The sequence below is a fragment of the Erpetoichthys calabaricus genome, chromosome 7, assembly GCF_900747795.2.
Source record: "Erpetoichthys calabaricus chromosome 7, fErpCal1.3, whole genome shotgun sequence".
In the NCBI taxonomy this organism is placed as follows: domain Eukaryota; kingdom Metazoa; phylum Chordata; class Cladistia; order Polypteriformes; family Polypteridae; genus Erpetoichthys; species Erpetoichthys calabaricus.
The window spans coordinates 37,550,572-37,567,700 of NC_041400.2; the positions used below are offsets into that span (position 1 = coordinate 37,550,572).

Consider the following 17,129-nt stretch of genomic DNA (forward strand, 5'->3'; position numbering starts at 1 on the left):
TACAGCACCATCATCTGCATCTATGAAACTAGACTGTCACGAGTGTTAATTGTTTTGTGATAAGTGTATTTGTAATATTAATCATATTTGTAGTTTACTACCAGAAATATGCACACAAATTTATTATAATGAATTAAATTTTGTAAAAAGTTACAGTTCATTAAAGAACTGCCTAACTACACACTTTGTCTGGGGGCACCAGCCATCTTTGCTTCTGCAGCCAGTCTTACAGTCTTGAAACTTCATGCATCTTATTTAGTGCAATAAACTTAACTATACAGTAATCATGGGCCCAAAACATATTCACAGATTTTCGGATTCACAGGGGTCCTGCGTGCCTATAACAACCTATACCAGTATGGAGATGTGTTGCATGCTGGCCAAACGGGCAAGAAAGAATTTCACTGCACTCTGTACACATTACAAAACTACTTCTACCACTACTAATATCTATTCTCTGAATCAAAACACACAATTTAGCATCTATTTAACTCAAAGACAACAGTTCAGCAATTCATCTTCAAGATTGTATCAATGATTCAGTGATTATATTACATTTTATGCATTTCAATACTGCAATGTAACTATGGTAAAATACTGTAAAATGACAATTATTTGCAAATATAAGTAATCTGCATGACTGTGGAATGCACATGAATGAAATAGCAAATGTGGTTGTATACGCAAGTTCAATTCAGTTTACTTTTTTATATCATTCTTCAGTGACAGCAGGTGCAGAGCGGTGTGAGACGTTCTTAGGTAAAATGCAAATATCGATTTTACAAATGACTAATTACAAAATTAGTACACATAAAGACAAAGATTTGTTTATACAGACAGGAAAACAAAGTAGTTTGAAGACAATTGCTGTCAATTAGTAATATCTGTCTATTAATTAATTATTACAACTATGGCCAGTTAACAACAGAGGAGAGGGATGGCAAATAATGAATAATAGCAAAGAGGCAATAGTCAAGTTAGATGTACAAAATAAAACAAATTTAATGAGGTATATGGTTAAGTGGATGAAGTGCAGGGGTCTCTGTTTGTACTGTAATCTGAAGTTAGTCTGTGTAATATTTGTTTTGATTTTAGTAGAATTACTGTATTTAAAACTTTACCAAATTTAATTTCCCAAGTTAAGAGTCTTTGAGGTATACTATAAAAAACAAAGAATTACCTTTAAGAACAGAGCCAGATAAGCTATGGCCAGATCGAAATCCACTTTGCTCTCCAGAATACTAACAATCATCTGAAGAAAACTTTGCATAACAATGAGAGAGCCACCACCTTCTGGAGCTAGATTTCGCAGTTCAATATCAATGCTTGATGGTCCCATTCCTTTGAGAATTCTAAAAGCAGGTGTGTCTAAGTAACAAAAAAAAACTTATTATTTTACTAAGCAGATAAAGACTTGTGTATAAATTGCAGCCTTCCAGAATTTTTATAAAAATAATAAAAATTGAAATCATTACCTCTCCTTGCTTAAAAAACTTTGCTATTTTAACATGTATATCATGATTCCTAGAACAGCATTCTGTTATTTAATGATCCAAAAAGAAAAAAAAACAGGAGTAACACACTGCATGAACTTACAGTTGTTTGAGCGGAAACCATCTTCAAGCTGAACATAAAATCCAGATTTCTGGGCAAGTACTCCAAGATTCACAACTCGTGACTGTAACAGAGACATGAAATTCAACATGAAACTCTTGAAACTGAAAAGTGGAACAGAATGTTGAGTGTTCAGTCTTACAGCCAAAATATAAGCAGACTCAACAAACATTATTAATCCAGCTCTTGAGAAATATTATAGCTTTTCAGATCTTTTACACGAGTTTATTTTACATTAACCTCATTGGCGCTAACCTCTCTTGGGCTCAGAATTCTATGTAAATAAAGTGAAGCCCGAGTGTCTCTCAGGTTAAGCTATATTGTTTGAATTTACAGTGTTAAGCCTGATTGGCACTCAGGACAGTGTTCTGCTGCCATCTAGTTGATAAAATAATATGCATTTTTTCACTCTATGATGATCATTAATATTCATGAGTGGCAGAACCTTCAACCAAACAACTCAATAGCATGTAAATGAAAAAATGTAAAGAACAGACTGAAATTGGATGAATCATGCAATAGCGATAACAATGTGAATTGGTCATCAGACATATACAGAAACTGACACGTATGGCACTATATAACCGAACCACCAAGATATGCCTGCCGAATCTGATCTTGTTAAGTTTTAGCATGTAAAAAAGATAAAATGATCAAGATCAAGCAGAAGGACTAGAAAGATGTTAGCCCCCTAAGCATTGTTCACAGTGTGGCAACTGTCAGTGTTTGTGTCAGGGAAAATGTGGAGGTCATGAAGCCCTGTGATGTTGTAGCCTATAATAATACAAGAAGCGACATTGATCACACAGATCAGACCCTGACTTTCTACTTTCTTGAGCACAGGCAACAGAAAAATAATAATAATAATACATTTTATTTATTTGTAGGTGCCTTTCTAAACACTCAAGGACACCGAACAATAGACAAAACATAGATTATAAACAAAAGTAAAATACAAAAGTTAAAATCAGACAGAGCAATTGTAATCAAAGACAAAAAGCATTCTTAAACAAATGAGTTTTAAGTTTAGATTTGAAAAGTGAAAATGATTCAATATGTCTAACCTCAGATGGTAGTGAGTTCCAGAGCTGGGGAGCAGAGCAACTGAATGGAGGAAGAGGATCTAAGGGTACAGGAGGGAATGGCAACATGGAGGAGGTCAGACAGATATGGAGGGGTGAAGTTGTGGATAGCCTTAACATTAGAATTACCAGAGCCTACGAGAAAACTCGTAAATCCGGCCCACCTCAAATGCGTTCGCACCCCTCCGTCAGCGTCTTTTGTCCTGTAAATGTGCCGATTAAGACAAGCAGCAAGCAGCCTTCTATTCCATCCCCCCACCGTCGCAGAACGTTCACAAAGTTCTCCCAGCTCATGCCTTGATTGATTATCTGGGAGTGAAGTGCTGGAGTTTTAGAGTGGCAATAATAGATCGTTATTTGGAACACATGTATTTCATGTGTGTTCCGTTTCTACAGTAATCTGTATAAACACATTGTTAAAACTAACTTTTTCATATTTTAGTAATCACGGGGACTCTTGATTACAAGTCAGCAAATCTTACCGCTACGCCATGGAAGCTGTTGTATCGTCCTTGAACCTTTTGTGAAAGTGTTTATTTGATCTTTGGACTTCAGGCTTCACACATTCTATAGTTTATGCCTACATTTTGTAACATTTATTACTAAAATATGACAAAGTTTCTGTTTAAACAATGTGTTTACACAGATTACTGTAGAAACGGAACACACATGAAATGCATGTGTTCCAAATAACGATCTATTATTTCCACTCTAAAACTCCAGCACTTCACTCCCAGATAATCAATCAAGGCATGAGCTGGGAGAAGTTTGTGCACGTTCTGCGACGGTGGGGGAATGGAATAGCAGACTCCTTGCTGCTTGTCTTAATCGGCACATTTACAGGACAAAAGACACAGAGGGAGAGGTGTGAACGGGTTTAAGGTGGGCCGGACTTAAGAGTTTTCTCGTATGCTCTTGTAATTCTAGTGTTAAAAGTTAACAGAAGAATTTTGAATTGAATGCGGATCTTAACTGGAAGCTAATGAAGCTTCTGCAAAATGGGAGTGATATGGTGAATAGAGGGGGTTCTAGTAATGATGCGGGCAGCTGAATTCTGGACCAGTTGAAGCTTATAAAGAGATTTGCAAGAAAGACCAAAGAAAAGGGAATTGCAATAATCCAGACGAGAAGTGACAAGGCTATGAACAAGGATAGCTGTGGTGTGGGGATTGAGGGAGGGGCGAATACGATTGATGTTACGCAAGTGGAAATATGCAGACCGGGAGATGTTATCGATGTGGGACTGAAAGGATAAAGTACCTCTTAACCTGTGGGGAAGGGGAGACAGAGGAATTATCAATAACAAATGAAAAATTATCAGTTTTGGAAAATGTTGATTTTGTACCAATGAGGAGAACCTCAGTTTTGTCACTATTTAATTTAAGAAAATTTAAAGAAAACCAGGATTTGATTTCTGCTATGCAATCAATAAGTGAGGAGGGTGGAAAGGAAGCAGTAGGTTTGCTAGTGAGATAGAGCTGGGTGTCATCAGCATAACAGTGGAAGCTAATGTTATATATTTACGAAAGATATTACCAAGGGGAAGGAGGTAAATAATGAAAAGGAGGGGCCCCAGGACAGAGTCCTGTTTTAATATTAAACAGCTCTCAGTGTTTTGGAAGAACAAAAACGCAAAGCTTAAAAGTGTTAAGTCTAACTTAGAGTGAGTAAATTTTGGTCACGTACAACAAAGTCTAAAAAGGGATAAAATGGGATAAGCTCTTAACTGTACAAACAGTAAGCTAAACATGCATCACATGTAAATTAACAGAATTATTAAGAATAAGATTGAGCAGCACATGGCAAGAACAGGAGTTTTCCTGAACAGTCAGCAGGGGTTCACACAAAGGAGGTCAAGTATTGTGTGTGTGCATATGTGTGAAAGAGAGAATGAGAGAGAAGCCAGTCTGCCTTTATATTTAACAGCAAGACATAAAAGCTTTGAAACCTTGGGAGCAAGCTACTGTATTTCACTTACACCTTCTCACTATACCTCTCTCTAACAGATTACAGTATGTATATATTACTGTGTATGATAACAAAAACAATACACTTTCGATTTTTCTTTGAATTCAGAATTGTTTCTCATTTTGAAAATGTATGTAGTAATATTTGTAGTGTCCTTTACTAAAGACAAAAACTTAATTATTTAACTCTGAATAAACTATAAACAATTTGCAATATCAGTAATCAAGTTTAATAGAAGATTGAAATAGTTTTTAATAGTGTTTTGGTGAATATGGAGTTACACTTGAAAAATGGTAGATTGAAACAACAGTATTCTTACATCCCGTTAACAGTGGCGATTTTTGAGTTAAAGGCTTTTAATAAACAGTTTTCAGTTTTACGAGTATTATATATCACATTATTAAGAATTACTCTTTCACTATTCCAATTGCTTCTGAAGGTTTTAATTATGTGATTAACTACAATACCAAACATATTTTTCTGCTTTTCATTAATCAGTAAAACACATTTAGCAGCTTACAGTTCTCCATCATTGAAGTACAAATAAAATGTGTGTTTGCTTTTCAGGTCACGAAAGTTAAGGAGCATGTTTCACATTTTACTTTTAAGGTCACATAATTTTAATGATAATTTAGTTATGTACTTTGACATTTAGATATTAACTTTAATATAAAACTTGGCAGAAGTATAGAAAAAAAGGAAAAGCAGTTAATATAAATTAAAATCAAGAGCAAGATATTAAATTACCATATGTTGATGCACTTTCCTTTAAAAACAAAATGAACTATCTACCCTGTTTTTTCACTTCTCTTACCAAAGAAACAAGATAAACCATACAAGAAAACATGAAGGAAAAGTCAGTTGCAAATCAGAGCCATACCTGTTCTTCCAAATTCTCTACAGGAGCTTCAGCAAATCGAGGAACAAGGCCAGGAACAGTTGGGATGAAAAATGGAGCAGATGTAGCAGTCTTTGGGGGTTCTTTAGGCTTATTTCTCTTCTGTATGTTCAAAACAAAAATAGTATGGAAGTGTTAATAAAACATTAGAAAAAACTGTACACTAAAGAGTAAATACAGGCACCATAAGAATTTTAGACAGCATTTGTTTAAGTTTAGGGAAATATTTAACACTTCCTACGCTGCCATAATGTAATATTTGCCAAAAAATGTTAAATGTATTTATACTTCTTCATACAGACTTTCTGTATGAAATCATCCATTGTTAAAGCAGTATGATGGAATATTTAAAACAAAAAATACAACATTAGCAATACTATATACTACATTTACAGCTTTATACACGGTGTCACATGTAATATTTGTACATCTACTGATAATGAAGTGAACTAAGTGAATAGCAAGACCTAGCACAGTTGTCAATATAACAGAAACATTTGGTAAATCTTCAGTAAAACCCAACCAAAAAAGGACATTGCAGCATCCTGTCTTGAATGAACTGAATTAACTTATTAACCAACTGTAAATTTTCGAAGGGGGCACATGTGCACCTAAGTTGTCTATAGTATTTATTTACATTTGTGCAGTGCTCCTGCTCTTATTCTATCATTCTTGATGTTAACTGCTTGCCAAAAAGACCCTAACATCACTCTACTTGTAATATGCACCTTGAAATCAATGCCAAAACCCTGAAGCAATTTTTTAATCAGTCATCTGTTGTAATGTACTTAAGGTGACAACTTCAGCACTGAGGAGTGAAGAAATTTAAATTCTAAAATTCTAAAACTCGTTGCTTGTTTCAGGGTGTAAATCTGATACTGCCTTTAAGCAATAACATTATCCCTCCTTGCCCCAAAATATGATTTAATTGTAATTCAATAAGAAATTCTATGTATTTGTTGTAAAAATATGTTCTTCGTATTACTGTATATAACAATTTTTGTTGTTATTTATTTATTGGTAAAGCCTCTCTAAACACCATGACACACTACGTGACTTTCCAGCAATATTCAGTCGTAGACTTCATTTGCACAATCTTCTTGAGTCAGAGGGATTCGTAGTGTGCTCCCATAATTTCCAGTTTTGTAGTCCAAATAGTCTGAAACCTAACAAAATCAAACAGGTTTAAGTTTGTCTTAAGTTGCAGGGTTGTGCTTGTGTGTGTGTGTGTGTGTGAGAGAGAGATGGCAATCAATGAGTGCTCAACCGTCTGATGTTGTGAAAAAAAAGATTGAAGCAGAACTCACTGTACCTGTAAAGCCTTCACACGGGCACCAGCTCTGTTAGGCAGCACATTACTGGCTGTGATATTGAGCTTGTGATAATTTGGAAATGAAACTGTGCTGAAAAGTCATTACCTAGTCATCTAAGTTGATCCTGTGATTTCTAGTTGTGTAATCTGGCATGCTCAGGCAACAAGATCAGCAAATGCAGTTGTCAAGTTTGACATCCTTTATAACTAGAAGTCATGTAATGTGACATCAGCTTAAGGGGGACCCCTGACACTCCTCCATCAATTCATAAAACATTGCTAGCAACTATTACAAATTTTATAGAGGAAGAGAATATTAAACGTTCTTTCCTTTAATAAAGGCAAAAAATGACTTTTTAATATGAAGACATCAAATTATAATATCTAACTAACTACCACGCCAGGTACTGTAATAACACAGGAAACACATAGATTTAAACAAATTCCAGAGAGCAAAAACATATATTAATTAGGTTCTCTATTTCAAAAATTCTTATCTTTCAGGTAAATCTTGAAAACATTAAGTCAACAAAATTCACCTAAAAAAATTGTGAACATGTAAATCATTACACAAAAGTATTGTATGATTATGACTAAAATAAACTTCTTAATTTGTAATTGTCTGAGTAAACAAATAAACAAAGCAAGTTTGGATAAGTCAAGAAATACCATATACTGTATTCAATTGCATTATTGATATCATGATACCTTAATAATATCAAGATTAAGAAGGTTTTTCCATCTTGAGTCAGGCAGTAAGGACAAAGTGATCAGCTCATTCTCCAACTGTTCAGGAGACTCGTACTCAGTGGCTTCCACTTCTGCATCCACTTCAATCACATCTGTATCTACATGAGGACATATTTTAAGAATTGACAGGCAAACTATGTTTACCATCATAAGCAAATTATTTTATAAAATATTTCAAACAAAAAATCAGCATTACTATGTTTTTCTTTCTTTAAATGTACATTTAATTACATTTATTTCTTATGTAGACCACATAATGTGTCAAAGTACTATGTGCTTTTATAAATACCTTTAACAATAAAATACAAAAAATGCACTCTCTGTCTCTTTTTACATATTTAAGGGCCATAAAAACTATAATAGAAGGTTAACCTAACACATCTGTGAGATGTGGGATGAAAACTAGAGCATTTGGTGAAAAATCCATTCAGGCATACAAAGAATGTGAAAAACTTAACATAAATGGTGAATGAGTGAAGATATGAGCTCTGGCTGCTGGACCTGTAAAGCAGCAGTACTAAAAACTTTGCCACAATGACCCCTACTGTTTTTCGCTACATTGGCTTCCTGCAGTGTCATGTATTAAATTCAAACCTTTGATGCTTGCCTATACAGACACTTCTGAGATCCTATGCTCCTTCTCATAAACTCAATTTTGCTGCTGAATGGCATCTTGTGATGCCACTTCTGCCTGGTATCAAGTCTCAGTTCAGACTCTTTCATGTGTAGTTCCTGGCTGGTGGAATGAGCTGCCCACATCCACTTGAACTTCGAACTCTCTCAATATGTTTAAGAAGTGTATTAAGACTCTCTTGTTTGGTGAAGTTCTGTCTAACTGATATTAGCTGCTAGGTTTTCTAATCTAGGAATTATAACGCGCTTGCATTTTGTTCTGAGCTCTTCACTTGCGGTCATCAATTTTTTTTAACCTTGTCCTGTAACACTTGTTCCTAAACAGCCTCCCCAGACTGATGTTACCTCTTTTGTAACGTGCTTTGGATAAAAGAAAGAAAAGAATTTTACTGTACTCTTTACACATGTTGCTACTACTAATACTACTATACAGATAGAATTAGAAATCTGTTTGTCTGAAAAGGACTTTGCAAAATGACTTCCAATGGTCTTACAAGTATAACAGGGATCCCAGAGATGCCATAATAAGAAGTCCACTGTCATCAATAGGCAGAAGGCTCAAATTAAACAAAATGAGTGCTTCAACTCTTTGCAGCCAACTGTGCTGTTTCACAAGTTAATTTTGAAAATGGAAGCTCTCATAATGCTACTGCATGAACTTGTCCAATATAAACTGTGTAAAACCTCATGCAAAATATTACAGAAATTACAATATTAACAGACTGTGCATCAAAAATGTGTTTTCTGATAAACACCAACATGCCTTTCAATACAGGAACTGCATTTTGCTATTACTACGAACAAGACCCAGAGGAAGTCACTTGAAGTAGAAGGTATTAACTTCTTATAAGCTTGAGCAACATTATTTACTTAAAGCTAGTAAATTTAAAAGTATACTAAGTCTACTAACAGTTGCTTATATAATTGTTCAGAAAACAAACGGGGGGGGGGGGGGGGGGATATTTTTTATGTTTAAAAGTAAGTAAATTCTTGTCATTAATGAGCAAGTACAACCTTTTATTTGTCAGTATCTATACAGAACACTATGTCTTACACAAGATAAAAATAAAGGGATTTATATTCTTAACCAAAAATCAAAATACTTAGAATTAGCAATAATATCTAAGGGGAAGAAGAAGGAGAAGAAGAGGGGGGAGACGTGTCCAGAGGCAGGAGGAGAGGAGGAAAGTAAAGAGAGTGGAACTAAGGGTAGGAACTTTGAATGTTGGCAGTATGACTGGTAAGGGGAGAGAGTTAGCAGATATGATGGAGAGAAGAAAGGTTGATATATTGTGCGTGCAAGAGACTAAATGGAAGGGGATTAAGGCCAGGTGGATCAGAGGTGGATTCAAATTGTTCTATCATGGTGTGGATGGGAGGAGAAATGGAGTAGCGGTTATTCTGAAGGAACAGTATGTCAAGAGTGTTTTGGAGGTGAAAAGAGTGTCAGGCAGAGTAATGATTATGTAGCTGGAAATTGTGATGATGAATGTTGTTAGTGCATATGCACCGCAAGTTGGGTGTACAATGGGTGAGAAAGAAGATTTTTGGAGTGAGTTGGATGAAGTGATGGACAGTGTTCCCAGGGGACAGAAAGTGGTGATTGGAGCGGATTTCAATGAGCATGTTGGTGAAGGGAACAGTGGAGACGAGGAGGTGATGGGTACGTATGATGTCAAGGAGAGGAAAGAAGAAGGTCAGAGGATAGTGAATTTTGCCAAAAGGATGGACATGGCTGTGGTGAATACATATTTTAAGAAGAGGGAGGAATATACAGTTACAAGAGTGGAGGAAGATACACACAGGTAGATTACATCCTATGCAGAGTGGTGGCAGGGGAAAGTGTAGTTAAGCAGCATAGGATGGTGGTCTGTAGGATGACGTTGGAGATCAAGAAGAGGAAGAGAGTGAGGGCAGACCCAAGGATCAAACGGTGGAAGTTGAAAAAGGAAGACTGCAAGGTTGAGTTTAGGGAGGAGGTGAGACAGGCACTGGGTGGCAGTGAAGAATTACCAGACAGATGGAAAACTACAGCGATGTAGTAAGGGTGACATCAAGAAGGGTGCTTGGTGTGACATCTGGAAAGAGGAAGGAGGAAAAGGAAACCTGGTGGTGGAATGAGGAAATACAGGAGACTATACAGAGGAAGAGGATGGCAAAGAAGAAGTGGGATAGTCAAAGAGATGCAGAAAGTAGACAAGAGTACAAGGAGATAAGGTGCAAGGTGAAGAGAGACGTGGCAAAGGCTCTATCTATCTAAGGAGGGAGAAAAGGACCTGTACCAATTGGCTAGACAGAGGGACCGACCTGGGAAAGATGTGCAGCAGGTTAGGGTGATAAAGGATAAAGATGGAAACGTACTCACAAGCGAGGAGAGTGTGTTGAGCAGATGGAAAGAGTACTTTGAGAGGCTGATGAATGAAGAGAACGAGATGAATGAAGAGAACGAGAGAGAGAAGAGGTTGGATGATGTGGAGATAGTGAATCAGGAAGTGTAACGGGTTAGCAAGGAGGAAGTAAGGACAGCTATAAAGAGGATGAAAAATGGAAAGGCCGTTGGTCCAGATGACATACCTATGGAAGCATGGAGGTGTTTAGGAGAGATGGCAGTGGAGTTTTTAACCAGATTGTTTAATGGAATCTTGGAAAGTGAGAGGATGCCTGAGGAGTGGAGAAGAAGTGTACTGGTGCCGATATTTAAGAGTAAGGGGGATGTGCAGGACTGTAGTAACTACAGGGGGATAAAATTGATGAGCCACAGCATGAAGTTATGGGAAAGAGTAGTGGAAGCTAGGTTAGGAAGTGAGGTGATGATTAGTGAGCAGCAGTATGGTTTCATGCCAAGAAAGAGCACCACAGATGCAATGTTTGCTCTGAGGATGTTGATAGAGAAGTTTAGAGAAGGCCAGAAGGAGTTGCATTGTGTCGTTGTGGACCTGGAGAAAGCATATGACAGGGTGCCTCGAGAGGAGCTGTGGTATTGTATGAGGAAGTCAGGAGTGGCAGAGAAGTACATAAGAGTTGTACAGGATAAGTACAAAGGAAGCGTGACAGTGGTGAGGTCTACGGTAGGAGTGACGGATGCATTCAACGTGGAGGTGGGATTATATCAGGGATCGGCTCTGAGCCCTTTCTTATTTACAGTGGTGATGACAGTGGTTGACAGATGAGATTAGACAGGAGTCCCCGTGGACTATGATGTTTGCTGATGACATTGCTATCTGTAGCGATAGTAGGGAGCAGGTTGAGGAGACCCTGGAGAGGTGGAGATATGCTCTAGAGAGGAGAGGAATGAAGGTCAGTAGGAACAAGACAGAATACATGTGTGTAAATGAGAGGGAGGTCAGTGGAATGGTGAGGATGCAGGGAGTAGAGTTGGTGAAGGTGGATGAGTTTAAATACTTGGGATCAACAGTACAGAGTAATGGGGATTGTGGAAGAGAGGTGAAAAAGAGAGTGCAGGCAGGGTGGAATGGGTGGAGAAGAGTGTCAGGAGTGATTTGTGACAGATGGGTATCAGCAAGAGTGAAAGGGAAGGTCTACAGGATGGTAGTGAGACCAGCTATGTTATATGGGTTGGAGACGGTGGCACTGAGCAGAAAGCAGGAGACAGAGCTAGAGGTAGCAGAGTTAAAGATGCTAAGATTTGCACTGGGTGTGACGAGGATGGATAGGATTAGAAATGAGTACATTAGAGGGTCAGCTCAAGTTGGACGGTTGGGAGACAAAGTCAGAGAGGCGAGATTGCGTTGGTTTGGACATGTGTAGAGAAGAGATGCTGGGTATATTGGGAGAAGGATGCTAAGGATAGAGCTGCCAGGGAAGAGGAAAAGAGGAAGGCCTAAGAGAAGGTTTATGGATGTGGTGAGAGAGGACATGCAGGTGATGGGCGTAACAGAACAAGATACAGAGGACAGAAAGATATGGAAGAGGATGATCCGCTGTGGCAACCCCTAACGGGAGCAGCCGAAAGAAGAAGAAGATCTAAGGAGATACGATCACTAAACGTTAACCAAGCTTATCTAGATCTATACAATGTAATTGTTAAAAAACCTATTTATAATGAACAGGATCCTTTTCAGCATTTACCTTCAACTGGGCAAGCTCCAGGAAGCATGACCACAGATGGTTCATAATCAGATGGTAAGGGTGGAAGAGAAATAAGATTGAAAAGGGTGCAGTTGGACCTATAATTGAAAAACATGGTCATCATTAGTAAAATGGGGAAATAATGAAACTCCAAAATCAGTCAGAATTGTGTTCCTTCCATTACGTTCCCCAGTGTTCTTCTCTCTCTCTCATCTTTCCCTGACCACCCAAAAGGCTTGACAGGGCTGAGACACTGGCACATGATGTCCATCAGCTCAGAGCCCAACTCCTTTGTCCTGCCATCATCTTTAGGCGCAGCAGAGCCCCTGGAGCACTAGATCATCCCTGATCCTCAAAATCAGCAGGAGTTAATCTGCCCTGGAATGCCTCTGCCTACGCTTCTCTGAGGGACTTCCTCAATTGCCCCTCTTTCAAACCTCACTGGCTCCAGCTACATTCTGCCCCTCTTTCTTTCTCTTTTTCCCTTTGATTTCTTCCTTCTCAATTTCTTTTTCTACTCTGACATATGCACACCTTTTTAGAACTCTGAGTGCAAGTGCACTAAATGATTCACAGAGTCTCAATAAGAAATGGCTGTACAGAATGTGCTTGTGCATGTAAACGAGCAAATAGTTGATTTCCTTAATAAGTTCTTTGCTGCCACATGACTTTCCTCCCTCACACCTACATTCATGAGGTCTGAGCTGTACTATTCTTTTAAAACACCCAACCTGCTCAGGTCTGCAACACACCCTGGACTTGCTTCATTACCCTACTGCCAAAAAAAATTAAACCATGTGTTTTTAAATACATATGCAGCATATTCTAATAAATTAACTTTTATATTTCAAGTCTCAAAATGTATCTATAGTTTTGTGGTTATGAATATTATATGAGCATAATTTTTCTACAGTCTGTCACAGTTTTATCAATTTTTATACTCTGGGAAGGCTTTATTATTAAAAAATGTAACAGTAAGACCATTAAAAAATAGAAGGCACAACTTTAAATAAGACATGCCAAGTGAAAGCACTATGCATTTTTAGCAAAGAAAGAAATGACTTGTTATATTTACTGCATGTACCATTTATTAAACAAATCAGTTTATTAGCTTTAACATTAAAGCTGCTACATCCATAGCCTTGGGAAAGCTATTTTGAAATGCTTGATCATGCAAGTTAGAATCCAGACAAAGTAAAAATCCTGTTTGCTTTGTCTACTATTTTAATGTTTTTTTTTAAATAAAAGCAGTTTGTGGAATAACAATTTAAAGTATAAAATGTGACCTGTATTAATATGTGAAACTTTTTAGGACCACTGCTGATAATTACTTAAGATCTTTATAATTAAACGTACCAGAGATAGATGCCCAGTTCATCCACATGTGAAGTAGCAAGGAAGTTGCCTGTGGGTGACATTGTTATGCTGACTGCTGCAGAGTCTAACAGAAAGCAGTCAATAAGGCTGTAATGAGAAAACACAAAGAACCTATTCATAAATATTCATTCATTCATTGAATTAATAAATTAGTGAATGAATAAAGCTGTTAATAGGTAGATGCTAATAGTTATGATATACCTTTGGTGCTCAAATTTAAGTGAGAAAAATGAGGATAAATACTATACACAATGTCTAAACAAAATATGTTCAAAGCAGCACTAGTGACAACTTAAACATAATGGAAATAAAATTAAAAGGCTTGTGCTTATATACTTGCTCACTTTGAAAAAAAGCTTCTGAATTGTTTGCAAAGTTTGTTCCAATGTATATTAAAGCTTCCAGCAACATGTTACACTCTAACTTCTATCTTAATTTCTCTGCACAGAAAAGAAACTTATGATGGAGGTGTCCTCAAGACTGTGGCAAACTAAAAATAGTGGAATGACATTGAATTGCAAACTGACTATTTCTGGAAGAAAACAAGTAATGATTATTTAAAATTACTTAAGATTAGAAGACAAAAATAATAAACACTGCTTAATATACAACTGGAAGCACTATGGCAGAATTCGGTTTTAGTGTTAAAAATAATGGAACTGGAATTAAAATGAACAAAACTGGCATTATCCTTGAAGGCAGATGATAGACTGAAAACACTACCAACAAAGCAATTTTAAACAAACAACAATCATTATATATCGTGTCACCACAGTGAACATAATACCTGTTGCTATAAATGTCTTTTCTTTAATGTGATACATACTTTAAATATTTAGGACTAACTTTTCACTGTGGAGTTTGTGAAACATTTTACAGTCTGCTGAACTGATATACAGTGGTGTGAAAAACTATTTGCCCCCTTCCTGATTTCTTATTCTTTTGCATGTTTGTCACACAAAATGTTTCTGATCATCAAACACATTTAACCATTAGTCAAATATAACACAAGTAAACACAAAATGCAGTTTTTAAATGATGGTGTTTATTATTTAGGGAGAAAAAAAATCCAAACCTACATGGCCCTGTGTGAAAAAGTAATTGCCCCCTTGTTAAAAAATAACCTAACTGTGGTGTATCACACCTGAGTTGAATTTCCGTAGCCACCCCCAGGCCTGATTACTGCCACACCTGTTTCAATCAAGAAATCACTTAAATAGGAGCTGCCTGACACAGTGAAGTAGACCAAAAGCACCTCAAAAGCTAGACATCATGCCAAGATCCAAAGAAATTCAGGAACAAATGAGAACAGAAGTAACTGAGATCTATCAGTCTGGTAAAGGTTATAAAGCCATTTCTAAAGCTTTGGGACTCCAGCGAACCACAGTGAGAGCCATTATCCACAAATGGCAAAAACATGGAACAGTGGTGAACCTTCCCAGGACCAAAATTACCCCAAGAGCGCAGAGACGACTCATCTGAGAGGTCACAAAAGACCCCAGGACAACGTCTAAAGAACTGCAGGCCTCACTTGCCTCAATTAAGGTCAGTGTTCACGACTCCACCATAAGAAAGAGACTGGGCAAAAACGGCCTGCATGGCAGATTTCCAAGACGCAAACCACTGTTAAGCAAAAAGAACATTAGGGCTCGTCTCAATTTTGCTAAGAAACATCTCAATGATTGCCAAGACTTTTGGGAAAATACCTTGTGGACTGATGAGTCAAAAGTTGAACTTTTTGGAAGGCAAATGTCCCGTTACATCTGGCGTAAAAGGAACACAGCATTTCAGAAAAAGAACATCATACCAACAGTAAAATATGGTGGTGGTAGTGTGATGGTCTGGGGTTGTTTTGCTGCTTCAGGACCTGGAAGGCTTGCTGTGATAGATGGAACCATGAATTCTACTGTCTACCAAAAAATCCTGAAGGAGAATGTCCGGCCATCTGTTCGTCAACTCAAGCTGAAGCGATCTTGGGTGCTGCAACAGGACAATGACCCAAAACACACCAGCAAATCCACCTCTGAATGGCTGAAGAAAAACAAAATGAAGACTTTGGAGTGGCCTAGTCAAAGTCCTGACCTGAATCCAATTGAGATGCTATGGCATGACCTTAAAAAGGCGGTTCATGCTAGAAAACCCTCAAATAAAGCTGAATTACAACAATTTTGCAAAGATGAGTGGGCCAAAATTCCTCCAGAGCGCTGTAAAAGACTCATTGCAAGTTATCGCAAACGCTTGATTGCAGTTATTGCTGCTAAGGGTGGCCCAACCAGTTATTAGGTTCAGGGGGCAATTACTTTTTCACACAGGGCCATGTAGGTTTGGATTTTTTTTTTCTCCCTAAATAATAAAAACCACCATTTACAAACTGCATTTTGTGTTTACTTGTGTTATATTTGACTAATGGTTAAATGTGTTTGATGATCAGAAACATTTTGTGTGACAAACATGCAAAAGAATAAGAAATCAGGAAGGGGGCAAATAGTTTTTCACACCACTGTACTTGCCCAATTCGGGAAAATTAGGTATACTTAAGTAACAGTGTATTACTGCTTTAACACTAGAATTACCAGAGCCTACGAAAAAACTTGTAGATCCGTCCCACCTTAAATCACTTCGCACCTTTCCATCAGCGTCTTTTGTCCTGTAAATGTGTCGATAAGCAGCAAGCACCCTGCTATCACATCCTCCACTGCCGCACAGTTTTCTCAGCTCAAGTCTGTTTACCTGCGTGTCAGTTGCTTGGAGTTGTATAGAGTGAGAAGTCAAGCAAAATGACACCTTTTATAAATACTATATCATTATTTGGAACACATGCATTTCATGTGTGTTCCGTGTCTACAACAATCTATGTACAGTAAACACATCGTTAAAACAGAAACGTTTTTCGTGTTTTAGTAATAATTGACAAATTGTAGACATGAAGTGTATAATGTGTTAAGCCTGAATTCCAAATATCAAATAAACACTTTCACAAAAGGTACAAATATAACAGAACAAGTGCGCTTCTATTCAAGGATATAACTGCAGAAAAAGAACCCGCGTTAGGGTGCGACATTGACAAGTGTTTGCTATGACCGCTTTGGTGGCGCAACATAGAGGTGGGCGGTATGACCAAAATTCTATATCATGGTATTTTTCTAAATTCTGCCGGTTTCACGGTATTAGACGGTATTTTTTTCCCCCATGCATGAGTGGATGTTAACCACATTTTCCACTGCAATTACTGCAGTAGACTGGCTAAGAATAACCTATTAGACTGTTATGAGAATTGTACATCGTACAAAAAGACATTTTAATGTGCACACAAGTATTAATCCAGGTTTGCATGGCCCCATAAAGTGATAGTTTTCAAGGGGGTGGCACTAAAGAGAAGGAATCACATTGCATGACAGATGCAGTC

At 37.5% G+C, this 17,129-nt stretch overlaps 1 protein-coding gene across 2 annotated transcripts in view; it reads right to left on the minus strand.

The window, feature by feature from the left end:
- The window catches only part of wdr36 (WD repeat domain 36), a 101,398-nt gene that overhangs the window by 12,437 nt on the left and 71,832 nt on the right, over nt 1-17,129 (minus strand). For both annotated transcript variants that reach the window (XM_051929594.1, XM_028804827.2), the window contains 6 exons: nt 13,703-13,810; nt 12,347-12,444; nt 7,583-7,722; nt 5,545-5,664; nt 1,597-1,678; nt 1,181-1,368 (listed from right to left, as the gene is read on the minus strand). In XM_051929594.1, coding sequence (XP_051785554.1) covers nt 1,181-1,368; nt 1,597-1,678; nt 5,545-5,664; nt 7,583-7,722; nt 12,347-12,444; nt 13,703-13,810 — 736 coding nt within the window. The remainder of the gene's footprint in view (nt 1-1,180; nt 1,369-1,596; nt 1,679-5,544; nt 5,665-7,582; nt 7,723-12,346; nt 12,445-13,702; nt 13,811-17,129) is intronic.